Consider the following 14,341-nt stretch of genomic DNA (forward strand, 5'->3'; position numbering starts at 1 on the left):
TCCTTACGGTCTCTTTCCCTTTTTCCTCTGCTGGCTCTCTTCTGTCATGTTTAATCGGTCTGAATTAAGTGCTCTTGTTTTAATGGATATGGAAGCACTGGTGTGCCTCATATGATGGAAATAACTGGTCTTAGGTAATTGGATCTGTAATAGCTGGCTGTGGTGTGAGGACAGTTTGGCTCTTTGCTTCTCTATCCATTTGTGTGTGTGTGTGTGTATTTTTGGCAGATTTTCTCTACCTCCAGTCACAATACCCAGACTGGACACTGTCCCCATGTCACCCCATTTAAAATATTCTTTATTCGGTGTTTTCCCTCTGCCATCCACCAGCACAAACACATACTTGCTTGTGTTCTTTTCTCTCTTCATCACATTCAGAACAAAAAAGATTTCAGTGAATCATTGGAGTTCCTTGCGCATCCTGCCTATAGTTAGAAGATTCACAAGTACATCAAATTTGGCATCTCTAGTGAATCAAGAAGAAAATGCAATTAAATGCAGTTATTTCAATTTTTTAGTCAAGCACTGAAGCGTACTTGTTTAAAATGTTTAAGTTTTTTGTTTTTTTGTAGAGTATATTGATTTTATAGTTTTATTACAAGAACTATTTTAAAATGTAATTTATTCTACTAAGAATACTAATTATTTAAATTGTTGAAAACACCTGCCTTGTGTTGTGAAATATTGTGCTTTTTTTTTGTGGAAACCGTAACACATTTTTTTTCATGATACTTGAATACAAAAAATCGATAAAATAAATAAATGACAGAAGTAGAAGGAAAAAATAAGTCAGCACACCATGGCACCAAAAAATTTTTTTTGTACATTTCACAGACTCTCACACAGGTGACATTTTGATGTGTCAGATAAGATAATTCGAGCCTTCATCCTTCTCTTGACAGTCATCACACACGACTTGACTTGTGGCACTTTTATAACAGCTGTTTGCAGAATCTGCCTTGCGTTATGTACAGTAAACAGTCAGTCAGTTTGTTATTGTGGCACCATCCATATCAGATTAACCTGCATCTAAAGTGGGCGGTTCTTGGCTGAATCACATTATCTCCAAACTCATCAAAGCAAGTGATTTTCTAGAGAACTCTTATTCCACCAAAGGAAGTCAGCTGTCACTATGACGATAAGCATATCTTGCCGATCATGTAGTGCTGTTCACGTTCCTGTTGTTCTTTCCTGAATGACCCCTCGGGCGCAGGATGGCCACAGATCACGTCTCGTTCTAATCAATATCTGCTGGATGAGTCCTCACTGATCTCGAGGCCAAACGTGACTGTGGGCGGCTGTGGTCGGATTAGACTGATTGATTGACAGCTCAGTTAAGTTGATCAGTGGGTGTCTATAATTTGGAGCCATCCATCAGCAGCTGTCTGCACGGTCGATGCGAGTTAACGGAGGTTGCTTGACGTGTGGCCGGGATGCTGTGTTGTCTAACAGGAAACTGCTGGCTGCTGATGGAGACCGTGTTTTCCTAAACGTCAATCAAATCACGTAAACAGCAAATATGTCTCACTCATGCCACTCTCTCTCTCTCTCTTGACTTTATTCCAATTACCGCAATTCAGCTTACTACCATGAACCCTTCCTTGTAAATCTCTGTTTCTTCCTGCTCTCTCTCTCCAGCTGTTTTCTGGACATTACTTTTATTTATCCTACTGACCTCCCTATACACCAATGAATTTCAACAATTTTAAAGAGTACGTATTATAATACAACATAAAATGGAGCTATCATCGAATGTCTGTACATTTTGACCTTACGATAGTCATTTTGGACTGCATTTGTTAACCTCAAGCATTCAACCTTGAGATATGACATTGTGTTGTATCTGTATACAGTATATGTAATATGCATGTTTATTTTTATTTAATTTTAGAGTAAAATAATTAAAAAATGTATATGTGTGTAAAGTATATATACACATAATTATATATATTATAAAATGTATATTACGTAAAACTATACAAGATAAAGAAAAAATGTATAGTAAAATAATATGTTAATATAATAATATAATAATAATAATAGTGAATATATATATATATATATATATACATGTTAAAATGTTACGAAAATATTTTTATTTTAATTATTTATCTTCATTTATTATGTATTAGGTAAAACTATATGCAAGATAAAGAAAAAATTTATGATAATGTTAATAAATGTTAATATATAATTGAAATTATTATTATTATTATTTATTTATTTTTCTTTATCTTGTATAGTTTTACAATATATATACTGGTAGTTATAAATTATATTAAAAAACATATTCCTCCTCTCATTTAATACATTTTTTTATTTGCAAATCACGAAGCATCTAATGTAATCTATTTTTCCATTCCAACACTGTTTGTAGTCTGTAGTCACTCAATTTCTGTGAAAGTCTAGACTGACTGATTAGATTGTAGGAAGGAGAACTGCACCTTGGGAAATGTACTGAATTAGTCACTCATTGTGATGGGTGGTAGAGTGAGGACTTGAAGGACAGAGGAAGGGTATGACGTCAGATTACAATACCCATAAGTGTCCAGTGCTTCTCAGAGGACAAACAGCTGTCACAGGTACCATGTCAAATAAGTGAACTCAGAAAATAGGAAAGAGACCTTGTTTGTCTTGATGTTCTCAACAGGCTTTGTGTTGGAACTACCCTGAGCTATAAAGCATAGTGATCACTGGCAAAACATTACACATTACAATCATGCTACCAGAAACATCATCACCGGTTTGCTTAAACAGATCTTATTGGCTGCCGGTTGCCATTATGCTTGGTTGCTACAGTACCTTGGCTCCATATAGGCACTGCTAAACTTCGCCGTACCGCCTGTCTCCAAACAACAAATGTTGTAAGAAACAAATGATAGAAGGCTCACGCTAACTTCCTGCAAACTCCACCAACCAAATATGAGACGTAATGAAGCACTAGTGTGAGAGCTGGCAGTAGTTAAAGTCTCATCTCAAGCAATGCCGAGCTGCATAATTACAGTGCTGTCCACCCACAGTGGGACTGTACCGGAAGATATTTTCACTTCTGTTTAAACACCCTGTACTGGGAAATTTAATGGGATGTTACGAGCATGGATAATCTTACAGTTGATTCACTGATGTTTTCAGTGAGATTGAGAGGAGAGAGGCTGATGGATGTCCAAGTGTTGTCCTTTGGATAGATATGCTGTACAGTACACAAATGAGATTAAGATTTAAGATAATTTGGTGTTGGAAGAAATGCTAGAATTCCGGTTGAAATCTCTGACTTTTAATTTCAGATTTGGCGAATTGGAGCAAAGTTCCCTCACAATACCCTCACAAACCTGTCTGTATTTTTATATTTTCATTTGGTTATTAAATACATTCTTTTTATTTTATGTTCATTTATTATGATTTTTAATTGTTTTTTTTTTTTTTTATTGAATTTTGTTTAGTCTTAACAAAGCGTTGTTCTAACAATGTAGGTATTTTCAGGTTTTACTTCCGTAGTGTGGTGGACATTTGGTTAATTTTATTTCATTTAATTTCATTAGATTTTTTTTTTTTACTTTTTTTTGCTTTGTGTGTTTTTTTCTGAATAAACACTGTTCTAACAATGTAGTTTTTCCAGGTTTTACTATCTTAGTTGGATAGTATTTGATCTCTGTTTTATTTTATTTTATAATTTGACAATTTAATAATTTTATATAACATTTTATAATTAAATGTAATTTTATATAATTTTATAATAATATTTATTTGTTTATTTATTTTTGCTTTGCTTTTGTGTGTGTGTGTGTTTTTTTTTTGTTTTTTTCAGTGTTCTAACAATGTAGATATTCTTAGGTATTTTCAGGTTTTACTATCCCAGTGGGGACATTTGGTAAAACAAAAAACTTGATCTGCACACATATACACAGAGCGATCTGTTTTAAAGCATGTTGTGGTGCGGTGGGTCAGCTCCCTTGGCCTCAGGCTGGTCTTCAGTATGTTGAAGTGTAGTGCTGGACACTATTTTCTTCACATTGTGCTTGGAACAGTGACAGGTGGTGGATCCCCAATAAGCATCACATTCTACCCAGCTTGAGCCAAAATGGCTCCTCTTGCACTCTGGCACGTCAATACAGTTTATTCTGCCACAAGCCAACATGACTCCAGCTTCCACCAGTCTTTGCCTGGCTGAACATGATGAGCATTATAGGGATCATAGTTTCTTATTCATAATCTGTGTTTACTCTGTGCTGAGAGGTGTGAAAACGCCTCGATTACCACAAACGTATTTTCATGTGCTTGTGTTTGTAGCCACAGTTTTGATGTCTACAAGTGAATCTTGAGAGAAGTTCAGAGGTTCATTCGTTTCATGTTGTTGAGTCACATTCGAAGGGTTAAGAGTGCTGCTCGCAATATGGACACTTTCCAGCAACTGTAAGACTTGAGCTTCAGATTTTTATTTAATAAATGAATAGATGGACCCTATTCATTTTATTTAGATTTGGCTGGCAGTCATGTTACTTGTTACAGGTCCAAGCAAGGAAAAGGCATTAAAATTGTAGGATACAATTTACATATTTATTTAAGGAAAAGCAAATATGTTTAGTTTAGATGCTGTCACTGTTTATTATAATTTCTTGACCATTTGTAATCATATTTTACCTTCACTTGTTCATTGTGGCGCTGAGTTGTGACATGTTTATAAATATACAACATAAACTTTTGGGCACTTACTATGGTACTACCATGGTATTTTGAAATGCCTTGGAGTCCGGTAAAAACACCATAGTATACAGGACAAGGGTATTTTTCAGGTTTGTTTTTTGCTATTTCATTGTTTTATGTTTCGCATATGTTTTACTGTTCAACACCATTTTAAACCAGAAAAGGAGCAAAAAAAAAAAAAAATAGAAGGAGCCTACCCTGTGAAATATTCACTGGTGAAAAAGTGTAACAGCTAGCCACAGCGTCTTCTATATTAAAGTACCATGGCATTACTATTTAATACTGACTGTACCACCAAGAACTGATCTTTTTTTTTTTTGTCCTTTCCTTGTTTAACACGGGCCAGTAAGATTTTTTAAATGCTTTTAAAAATACAAAATACATAAAAAAACAAACAAACATTAATAATGTTTTATTAAATTATTACAAGAACTGTTTTCTATTTTAATATATTTTAAAATGTAATTTATTCCTGTGATGGCAAGGTTGATTTTTCAGCAGTCATTACTCCAGTCTTCAGTGTCACATGATCCTTTAGAAATCATTCTGATATGCTGATTTGGTGATTCAAAACATTTCTTGTTATTATCAATGATTAAATAATTTAGTGGAAACCATGATTGCACTGTAGTTCTGATCCCAAACTTTTGAATGGTAATGTACCTTTTAGCACTTAATTTTTATTGTATATTACAATGCAAATTTTACAGTAAATACTGTATACATTATAATTAGCAGCTGTTGAAACAAGAAATTAATAAACAAAACTGAGACAAAATAGAGAAGTCAGTCAATCCTGGTAAACTAACTGAGCTAAATGACACGTATTCACAAAAGCAGGGAGACATGACAAATCCACCCTGCAGCATTTCACGCCTTTTTTTCCATCATCCCTCAACACTGAGGCAGGAATCAAAGGGTAATTGGCAGACTTTTGAAGAGCTTGTCAATGCCCAACAAAATGTGGCTTATTTAATGGTGAATGTCAGGCTGTTAGAGACACATAAGCCTGGTAGTTTTCTTTTAATCCACAGAAAATGGGTGAACTGGATGTTCTGAATGGAGTTTTACTTCTTTAATGTTAAAATGCCCTCATCAAAGGAGAATCTACATATATATTATTTAATTATCGCTATAATTAGTCATATAATTATGCTAGCCAGAGGGCACATATAACCCCAGTTTTGTTCATGTGTGTGAATATATGTGTGTGTGCATTAGTCCTTTAGGTTTTCTTTGATTTCTTTTTGTTTTTCGCGAAGTATTCTGGGAATTAAAGAGTTTATAGACAGGAGCAGCTGGTGTTTGTGTTCTCAGCATGTACAGTGATGTTCTGCACATCAGGTGTTTGTACCTGAGAGCTGCTGAACAAGACTGACTAATTAGCTACTGATGCATAATGTGAGTTCCCCTTCGAATGGGAACTCTACACTGCGTACCCTAGATGGCACTATGGAGAATGCCTTCGGCATGACCAGTGTCTGAATCATGAGCCTAAATACGACAATGAACTTGACATTGGTAGGCGGCAGCCTATGACGTCACAACTGGTGTGGCTGAGAGTATAAAAGGGCACTTGTAAAATACATCATCCTTGTTTCTTGTCTTCAGGAGACCGTTTGTTTCAGTATGTTTGTCTAAATAGGAAAACTATGGCAAGCACTAGCACTGTGTTCATATGTGTCAGCGTTTATTGACACCTGATGACACATGTTATGTGCCTGGGTGAGGAGCATGCACGCTCAGTCCTTGAGGGGGCTGTTTGCGTGCATTGCAAGTGATTTTCTATGAGAAAGATTTGCTCTCGTTTGTCCTTTTTCTCGAGGGAATCGGGACAGCCATCTGTACCTCGCAGTTCAGGACCCGCTGCAGCTGAGGCGAGTAGGAGACTGCAATTGTGGGGTTCGCAGGTGGAGCTTGCTGACGACTTTGAGAAAGGTATGAATATTTCTCATTCGTTGGCGAGAGCGAGCTGAGATCGACCATGTCCCTGAGCACTGGAACAGTGGAAAGATTAGATCTGCCGTGGAAGCACGAGAAGCACAAGAAGCACGAGCCCTCTCTTGGTTGCCTCGATGGACGCTTTTTGTAGGGACATAACAGGCCAGCTCGTACGAGTCTTCCCTTTCTCCCAGATGTTCACACTGAGGTGCGGAGCCATATTCAGCTCACATTCATTATTCACAGGCAAACTATGCTGATGTGGTGCGGATGCAGGAGTATGGTTATGTGTCGATACGTCCGATTGAAGAGACGCTGGCTAGCTATCTCTCAGTTGGTGAGGCATCTACATTGAAGAAGCCGTCTCCGCTGACCACGCCGCTGCATGTTACATCACGGCTGAATTGCAGAGCATATGCGGCAGCGGGTCAGGCTGGAGCGGCTTTGCACACGATGGCTGTGCTGTAAGCCTACTAGGCTGACCTGCTGAAGGACCTGCACCAGGGCCAAGGACTCCCCCCGGAGACAGTGGAAGAGTTGCGCCGTACTACAGATTTGGCTCCTTGGGTAAACCTGGTGGACATCTCTCGTTTTCGAGAGTCGTCATGCAGAGGCCTCCACACCTAGAGCTCGGCCTTCTACTGCGAGCGTCTCCTCTCACTACAGAGAGTTATTTCATTGAGGCCTCCGCTCGCCAGAGCTCCGCTAGGACATCATCTGTGAGTTGTAGGCTCTCTGTGAGCCTCCTTACAAGATGTCCTGAGCATGGGGCATAGTTAGGCCTCCTCTCGTTTTAGAGTGTCGTCATGCTGAGGCCTCCGCTCCTAGAGCTCGGCTAGGTATTGGCTAGGTAGTATGGAGTGTTGCTAGGCCACCTCTCATTTGAGAGGTGTTGTATTTAGGCCTCCACTCTGCACAGCTTCGTGGGCCAGTTGGCTCTGAATGTTAGGCTCTCTGTGAGCCTTCTTGGATGCTGGCCTCAATAAGAATGTAGTTAGGCTACCTATCTCCTGTTGAGGCCTCCATTTTTGAGAAGCTCTGGTCTATGGTCGCATTGCTGGTGCAGGGGTAAGGACTCCTCTGAGTCTCTGAGTTCAGCCAATAAGGCACTCATCCCCAGCATGGTGGCGTGGGTATATCGTTCCACATAGCGCCTTCTAGGGGACGCAGCGTAGGGTTCCCATTCGAAAGGGAACGTCTCAGGTCACGCATGAAACCATGGTTACATGTGTAACCGGAGACATTTGTGCGGTGCTGAAAAAGTGCTGTTAATGATTTTATCTGTTGTTCTTCTCTGGATGCATTAGCAGGACAGTCATCTTGGATTTTGCCTGATTGTGTTATTAGCCTCATTGTGGCTGATACAGGTCTGACCTTTAACCTTACACTGTGCTTAGGAGAATTACTGTAAATAATAATGGGGCAAGTGACATAATTTGTGGTTCCAAAAACAGTGAGAAGACAGTCTAATTATGTACTGGACTGATAAATTGGGACTGGGAGATGGATTATATGCACATATATGTCAGAGGGACATCTTACGGTTTTCAGTGTGCTGTGATGATGAAAGTTCCTTGTTTCAAGCTTTTTAATTGACAGAAACATAATCACATAGGTTTAACTGTATGTTGTTCAATACAAATAATTGTTAATGGGAGAAATTTAAATAAGAAATATGATTTCAGTTTACATTTTACTTTTTTATTTTTTAATTATTATTTTTTCATTGAAGTTAGATTTAAATATTTATTAAATGTATATAAATACTTTTAAATATAAATAAATAAATGTTTAGTTCATTACAAAATAATCCAAAAGAAAAAAAATCCAAACATACTAAGTTTTATTAAAACTAATACTTAAAATAGTCCAAAGGAGAGACACCTTGTCCCTATAGATAACCAAGAGAGAAGAAAAAAATGTAATTGAATGAATGAATGAATCAATCAATCAATTTGAACAAAAAGAGAATGAATCAGAAACATCTAACAGAAAAAAATAACCTAATATATTAAGTTTAGGTTTAGATAAGTTTAGTTTTATTATAAAATAAAAATTAAAATAATCCAATAGAGAGACACTGTATAGCCCAGAGAGTTGAAGGAAGAAACAGAGCTAAATGAATGAATGAATCAGTCAATTAATAAGTCAATCAATTAATAAAAAATTTTAACTGTAAAAATGTTATTTAAATGTAAAACTATTTATAATAATTTATTCCCCTTATATGTTTGCTGAAGCCTCCTGATGGGCCCTTACAGCTCTTTAGTATCACCCTTCTCATAGGTAAGAGGGGTCCATCCACAGAAGCATTGTTGCAGACCCTGTGAATTTTAGTGATGACACTGGTCAGTCTGAGATGAGACATGTTTGAATGATGCAGGGTCTGTGCTCTGAAAATCAAGACTATTGCCATGCAGATTGAGATGTCCTCCCTGGATTGTGTGCCAGTAGGGGCCGGCACTAAGACATACACACAGCCCAGTCCTAATGCGACTGAGACCACACCACTACGGTTGTTATGGCAGCAGCTCATCAGAGTGAGTAAACCCTGGGGTCAATGGGTTATTATGGGATGTCTGAAGTGGGAGGAGAGCTTTCATCATCTAGCCATGCGTTACACTTGTTCATTTCCCCTGAAAGTTCGAGTGATTTAAAAAAAATCTGTATTTTTAGTCTTATTATAATGGGGATACTCCGGTGGATCTGTTGTGTGGATTAACATCACAAAACTCTGAAATTTCAATACGTTTGGTCCCTACAGCATAAAAAGCCTTCAAAGCCATTTCACGATTGTGCAAGATGTGCTTATGTTGGCTTTAATTAGCATTAGTGGCATTTATGCTGTTCTGATATCATTTATTCTGGCAGCGGTGATATCAAGCTGATGTTCTTCTCCTCACTGGAAGAGTTTTATTGCTGCCTTCAAGTCATGTCAGAAAGATCTTACGAAGGTCAAATGAATGGCACAACAATAGCAAATTGTTTATGGGATGTCTGAAGTGGGAGGAGAGCTTTCATCATCTAGCCATGCGTTACACTTGTTCATTTCCCCTGAAAGATTTTTTAAAAATCTGTATTTTTAGTCTTATTATAATGGGGATACTCCGGTGGATCTTTTGTGTGGATTAACATCACAAAACTCTGAAATTTCAATACGTTTGGTCCCTACAGCATAAAAAGCCTTCAAAGCCATTTCACGATTGTGCAAGATGTGCTTATGTTGGCTTTAATTAGCATTAGTGGCATTTATGCTGTTCTGATATCATTTATTCTGGCAGCGGTGATATCAAGCTGATGTTCTTCTCCTCACTGGAAGAGTTTTATTGCTGCCTTCAAGTCATGTCAGAAAGATCTTACGAAGGTCAAATGAATGGCACAACAATAGCAAATTGTAATTAGCAAAGGGAAAACTTGAGGTTTTCTTTAAACGCTGACATTTTGAGTTGGGTTGTGTAAATTTAAATATATAATAGTGGAGCTTCAGCCTTTATTATAAACCTCCACAAAATGAGAAACCAACCACCATTTATTTGATCAAAGTTTCTCCACCTCATAGTGTGATCTGTGGTAGCAAGCATCAAATCAGAATTTCTTAATTTGCTTTTTCGTCCCCTGGTTATCAAGATTAATTTGACTTCATGAACTCCTAATCTTCAATCTCATTTCAAGGCCAATAAAAGCAAAATAAATAAATAAATAATTATAATAATAAATAATAAAATAAAAAAAATAAAGATACATAAAGAAAAAGGCTCCGGGACCAGTTACAAGAATGGGATGTAAAAGTTCCCAGGGGAAATTAGGCGTACAGTGAGTTTCTAATACAGACCAGATTAAAAAAATGCTGCCATTATACTGTTATTAACCTAATCAATTGCGGAGACCAGGACCGGACCTGAGCTGCTGTCTAAATTTAGTTTGCCATCATGAGGGGTTTTCTCATAGGCAGAGAATCTGGAGTAAAGGCTGAATGCAGGTCAGTCTGAGAAAAATGTGTCTTCTCACTCAGTTTGATATGAAGTTTAAAGCTGAGCTTCATTTTCCCTCATTAAAACCAATTGTTGACTGAATGATAAATAAATTAGCCAATTATATTGGAACTCTGTCATGTTAATGCATTTATTTGGTGTTATAAAGTGTCTGGATGTTAACGTTTGGTTCTGAGGCTCTTTTATTAAATTTGAGAAAATCAATTTAAATGGTTTAAGATGGTGATTTATATACGGTACAATATACTCTATACCAAAAGTTTGGGGTCAGCAAGATTTTTCATTGTTTTTATATGCTCAAAAAGGCATATAGAGACAGTAATATATTAACCTAGTTGCGGAGACCAGGACCGGACCTGAGCTGCTGTCTAAATTTAGTTTGCCATCATGAGGGGTTTTCTCATAGGCAGAGAATCTGGAGTAAAGGCTGAATGCAGGTCAGTCTGAGAAAAAGTCTTCTCACTCAGTTTGATATGAGGTTTAAAGCTGAGCTTCATTTTCCCTCATTAAAACCAATTGTTGACTGAATGATAAATAAATTAGCCAATTATATTGGAACTCTGTCATGTTAATGCATTTATTTGGTGTTATAAAGTGTCTGGATGTTAACGTTTGGTTCTGAGGCTCTTTTATTAAATTTGAGAAAATCAATTTAAATGGTTTAAGATGGTGATTTATATACGGTACAATATACTCTATACCAAAAGTTTGGGGTCAGCAAGATTTTTCATTGTTTTTATATGCTCAAAAAGGCATATAGAGACAGTAATATTGAGAAATATGTTTAATATTTTAAATAACTTTTTTCTATTTGAATATATTTTCAAATGTAATTTATTTCTGATGCAAAGCTGAATTTTCAGCAGCCATTACTCCAATCTTCAGTGTCACATGATACTTCAGAAATCATTCTAATATGTGATTGGCTGCTGAAGCATTTCTTATTATTATCATTGTTGAAAAAACAATTTTCATTTTTTTTCCCCCAGGATTTTTTGATGAATAGAAAGCTCAAAAGAACAGCATTTATTTCAAATAGAATTTTATAACATTATAAATGTCTTTACTGTCACTTTTGATCAATTTAATGCATCGTTGATGAATAAAATTAATTTCTTTAAAAAAAAAATCCAAACTTTTGGACGGTAGTGTATGTTTGGGCATATACGTATGCATTTCTTTAACACTTTCATCTCGTTCCTTGTGTTGTAGGCGCTGGTGACGGCTGCAGAGAACCTGCAGAAGGAGCACCAGTGGAAGGATGATCTTGATGTAATGCTTCACACATTCACATTTTGTAAACACTCCGAAACATGTGGAAGAAATGAGGCTGTGAAACTTTTACCTGGGCATGTTTTCAGTCAGTCCATCATTGGATAAGAATAGTTACTGGACACATTTAGACACGGCATTGCCTTAGTTAGGTGGTGAGATAATCAGTTGGGTTAGAAAATGTTGGCATCCTGGTCTCAGACCTTGCGTTTGTTGTAATGATGCATTTTAGGTTCCCACGGTCTGAAATATCAATTCTAATTTGCAGAGAAATTAATGTGATGTCTGCTTGTCTGTTATAGATTTGTCAGTCAAGTATTGTCCGAATGAGTCATCAAAATTTGTATTGCAGCAATATTTCATTTCTGAATCAGACTGGGTGGGGATTCACTATTAAAAATGCTTTTAACAAACAAACTTAATCTGATTATTAGAGTGATATTGAGAGATTAACATTATCACAACCAGAGGTGATTTGCCACAGATCACCTTTGCCATCATCTAATGTTCACTTAAAGTTAAATGTAATTTTTAGCAAATATCTAAATGAATATATATTTTTTTATTATGTACATTATAATGTTGTGATCATTGTTGTTATTAAATTAATGTTCAGTAAGTGAAATAAAGCTAAAATAAGTTAAATATTAGATGAAAAACTTCAAAAAAATGAAAAGTTAAAAAGGTTAAATAAATAAAATGTTGAATAACAAATTACAAATGTTGCTTGGCAAATAACTGAATTAAGTTTGAAGTACTACAATTACTAAAACTAAAACTGCAATAAAAATAATTTAAAGCTACATAGAAATAATAATCAAAATGACAAAAACACAACAGAATTGCTCAAATGAAAGCTGAAATTATAAAAATGTAAAAAGCTAATTTGAGATATTAATAAATGCTATGATAGTATATGGATAATACTATGTAGCATTCAAAACTTTTTTTTTTTTTTTTACTTTTTAATGTTTCACAAAATAACATTGAATTTTACTATCCACCATAATATGAAAATTGTTATTGGACAGTTCTAATTTACATGGTTAAAAAAAGGGTTTTACCATGATTTCATTTTTCATAGTTAAGATGTCACACTCCTGCTCATAGTGTGTATTGTGAATGCTTCTCTTCAAGCGTTTGTTATGTGCTACCGGTGACAGACAGAGAGGTTTTCTTTTTAATTATTGATGGGATGCAGGTAGAATCGTGTTAAAGACACAATCTGCGAATTCAAGAGTTTGATCCCATGCAGGGCTGACCTGTATGCGCATGTCTCAGTAAAGAGTGTCTGCCACATGATTAGCAAGTAAGTAGGACAGGTGGCGGCAGCCGGTGATGATCCACTCCTATGTCTCCAAGGCAACTGTATGTCAGATAGCGAGCTTGCTTGTTAACGCCTCACTAATGCTAGTCCTGACAGCGCCCTCACACTGTGAGGAGAACAACCCTGAGAGAAGACACACAAACACACACACACACACCTAAAACAACAGTACAAAATTTAACAACTTCCTTTTGTGAATGCACAAAGATTAGGTACAAAACTCTGTAAAAATACACAGAGAGCTAAAAAAAAAAAGAAAAAAAGTCACATTCTATTTCAATATACTCTTAGAGATGGACACTTTGAACAAAACATAAATAAATTGCAACAAATTGATGACTGATAAAATATAGGATGGAATGGTATGTTGATTCAAGTAAATTCTCATATACTTTCTTAATTAATTTCTTAAATAATAATAATTTCCTAAACGCTACTACTACTACTACTACTAATAATAATTTAAAAATAATATTTAAATCCAGCCTGCAGAAAATTATTGCTAAAATAAATTTGACTTCAGAGAGTCCTATATATGTCTACATGCTAAAATATACAAAATATCACAAATTAACATAGAAACACTTACAACTATATAACGCCTATAAAATTCTCGTGATCTTGAAATTTTAATCCTAAACAAAAATGTTGTCAAAACCTAAAAATAAATAAATAAATAAATATTAGAATGCTGGAAATGGGTGATTATGAAATATAAAACCAAAAAATGACCAATATAAAACAGGTTTTCTGTATATGTTTTTATTAGATGGTTGCACAAACCTACCCTGCAACCTTTTGGGAATGTTCATAATAGGCCTAATAATAATAATAATAATAATAAAAAGAACATTAATAGAATGCCCCACTAAAAAAATAATAAATAAAAACATATTGAAACCAAACTATATGAATATTCAAACTTTTGATAAAGATAAATAAAAACACTAAAGTCTTGTTCTGTCACTCTGTCAAACAGGTGAATGAGATTATCTACTACAATGCCAAGGACAAGGTAAGGTTTCATTTTAAAAATACATGCTTGCATATGAACTAAACAACAAAGATATGTAAATTAACGAGTTGCTTTTTTGTTGTTTGAGAGATT

The 14,341-nt window shown here is 35.8% G+C and overlaps 1 protein-coding gene across 3 annotated transcripts in view; it reads left to right on the top strand.

Moving 5' to 3' along the window:
• Positions 1-14,341, top strand: part of LOC107732991 (voltage-dependent calcium channel subunit alpha-2/delta-1-like) — a 77,249-nt gene that overhangs the window by 29,452 nt on the left and 33,456 nt on the right. For all 3 annotated transcript variants that reach the window (XM_016544479.1, XM_016544480.1, XM_016544481.1), the window contains exons 4-5: positions 11,847-11,906; positions 14,213-14,248. In XM_016544479.1, coding sequence (XP_016399965.1) covers positions 11,847-11,906; positions 14,213-14,248 — 96 coding nt within the window. The remainder of the gene's footprint in view (positions 1-11,846; positions 11,907-14,212; positions 14,249-14,341) is intronic.

The sequence above is a fragment of the Sinocyclocheilus rhinocerous genome, unplaced genomic scaffold, assembly GCF_001515625.1.
Source record: "Sinocyclocheilus rhinocerous isolate Xijiao unplaced genomic scaffold, SAMN03320098_v1.1 scaffold400, whole genome shotgun sequence".
NCBI lineage: Eukaryota > Metazoa > Chordata > Actinopteri > Cypriniformes > Cyprinidae > Sinocyclocheilus > Sinocyclocheilus rhinocerous.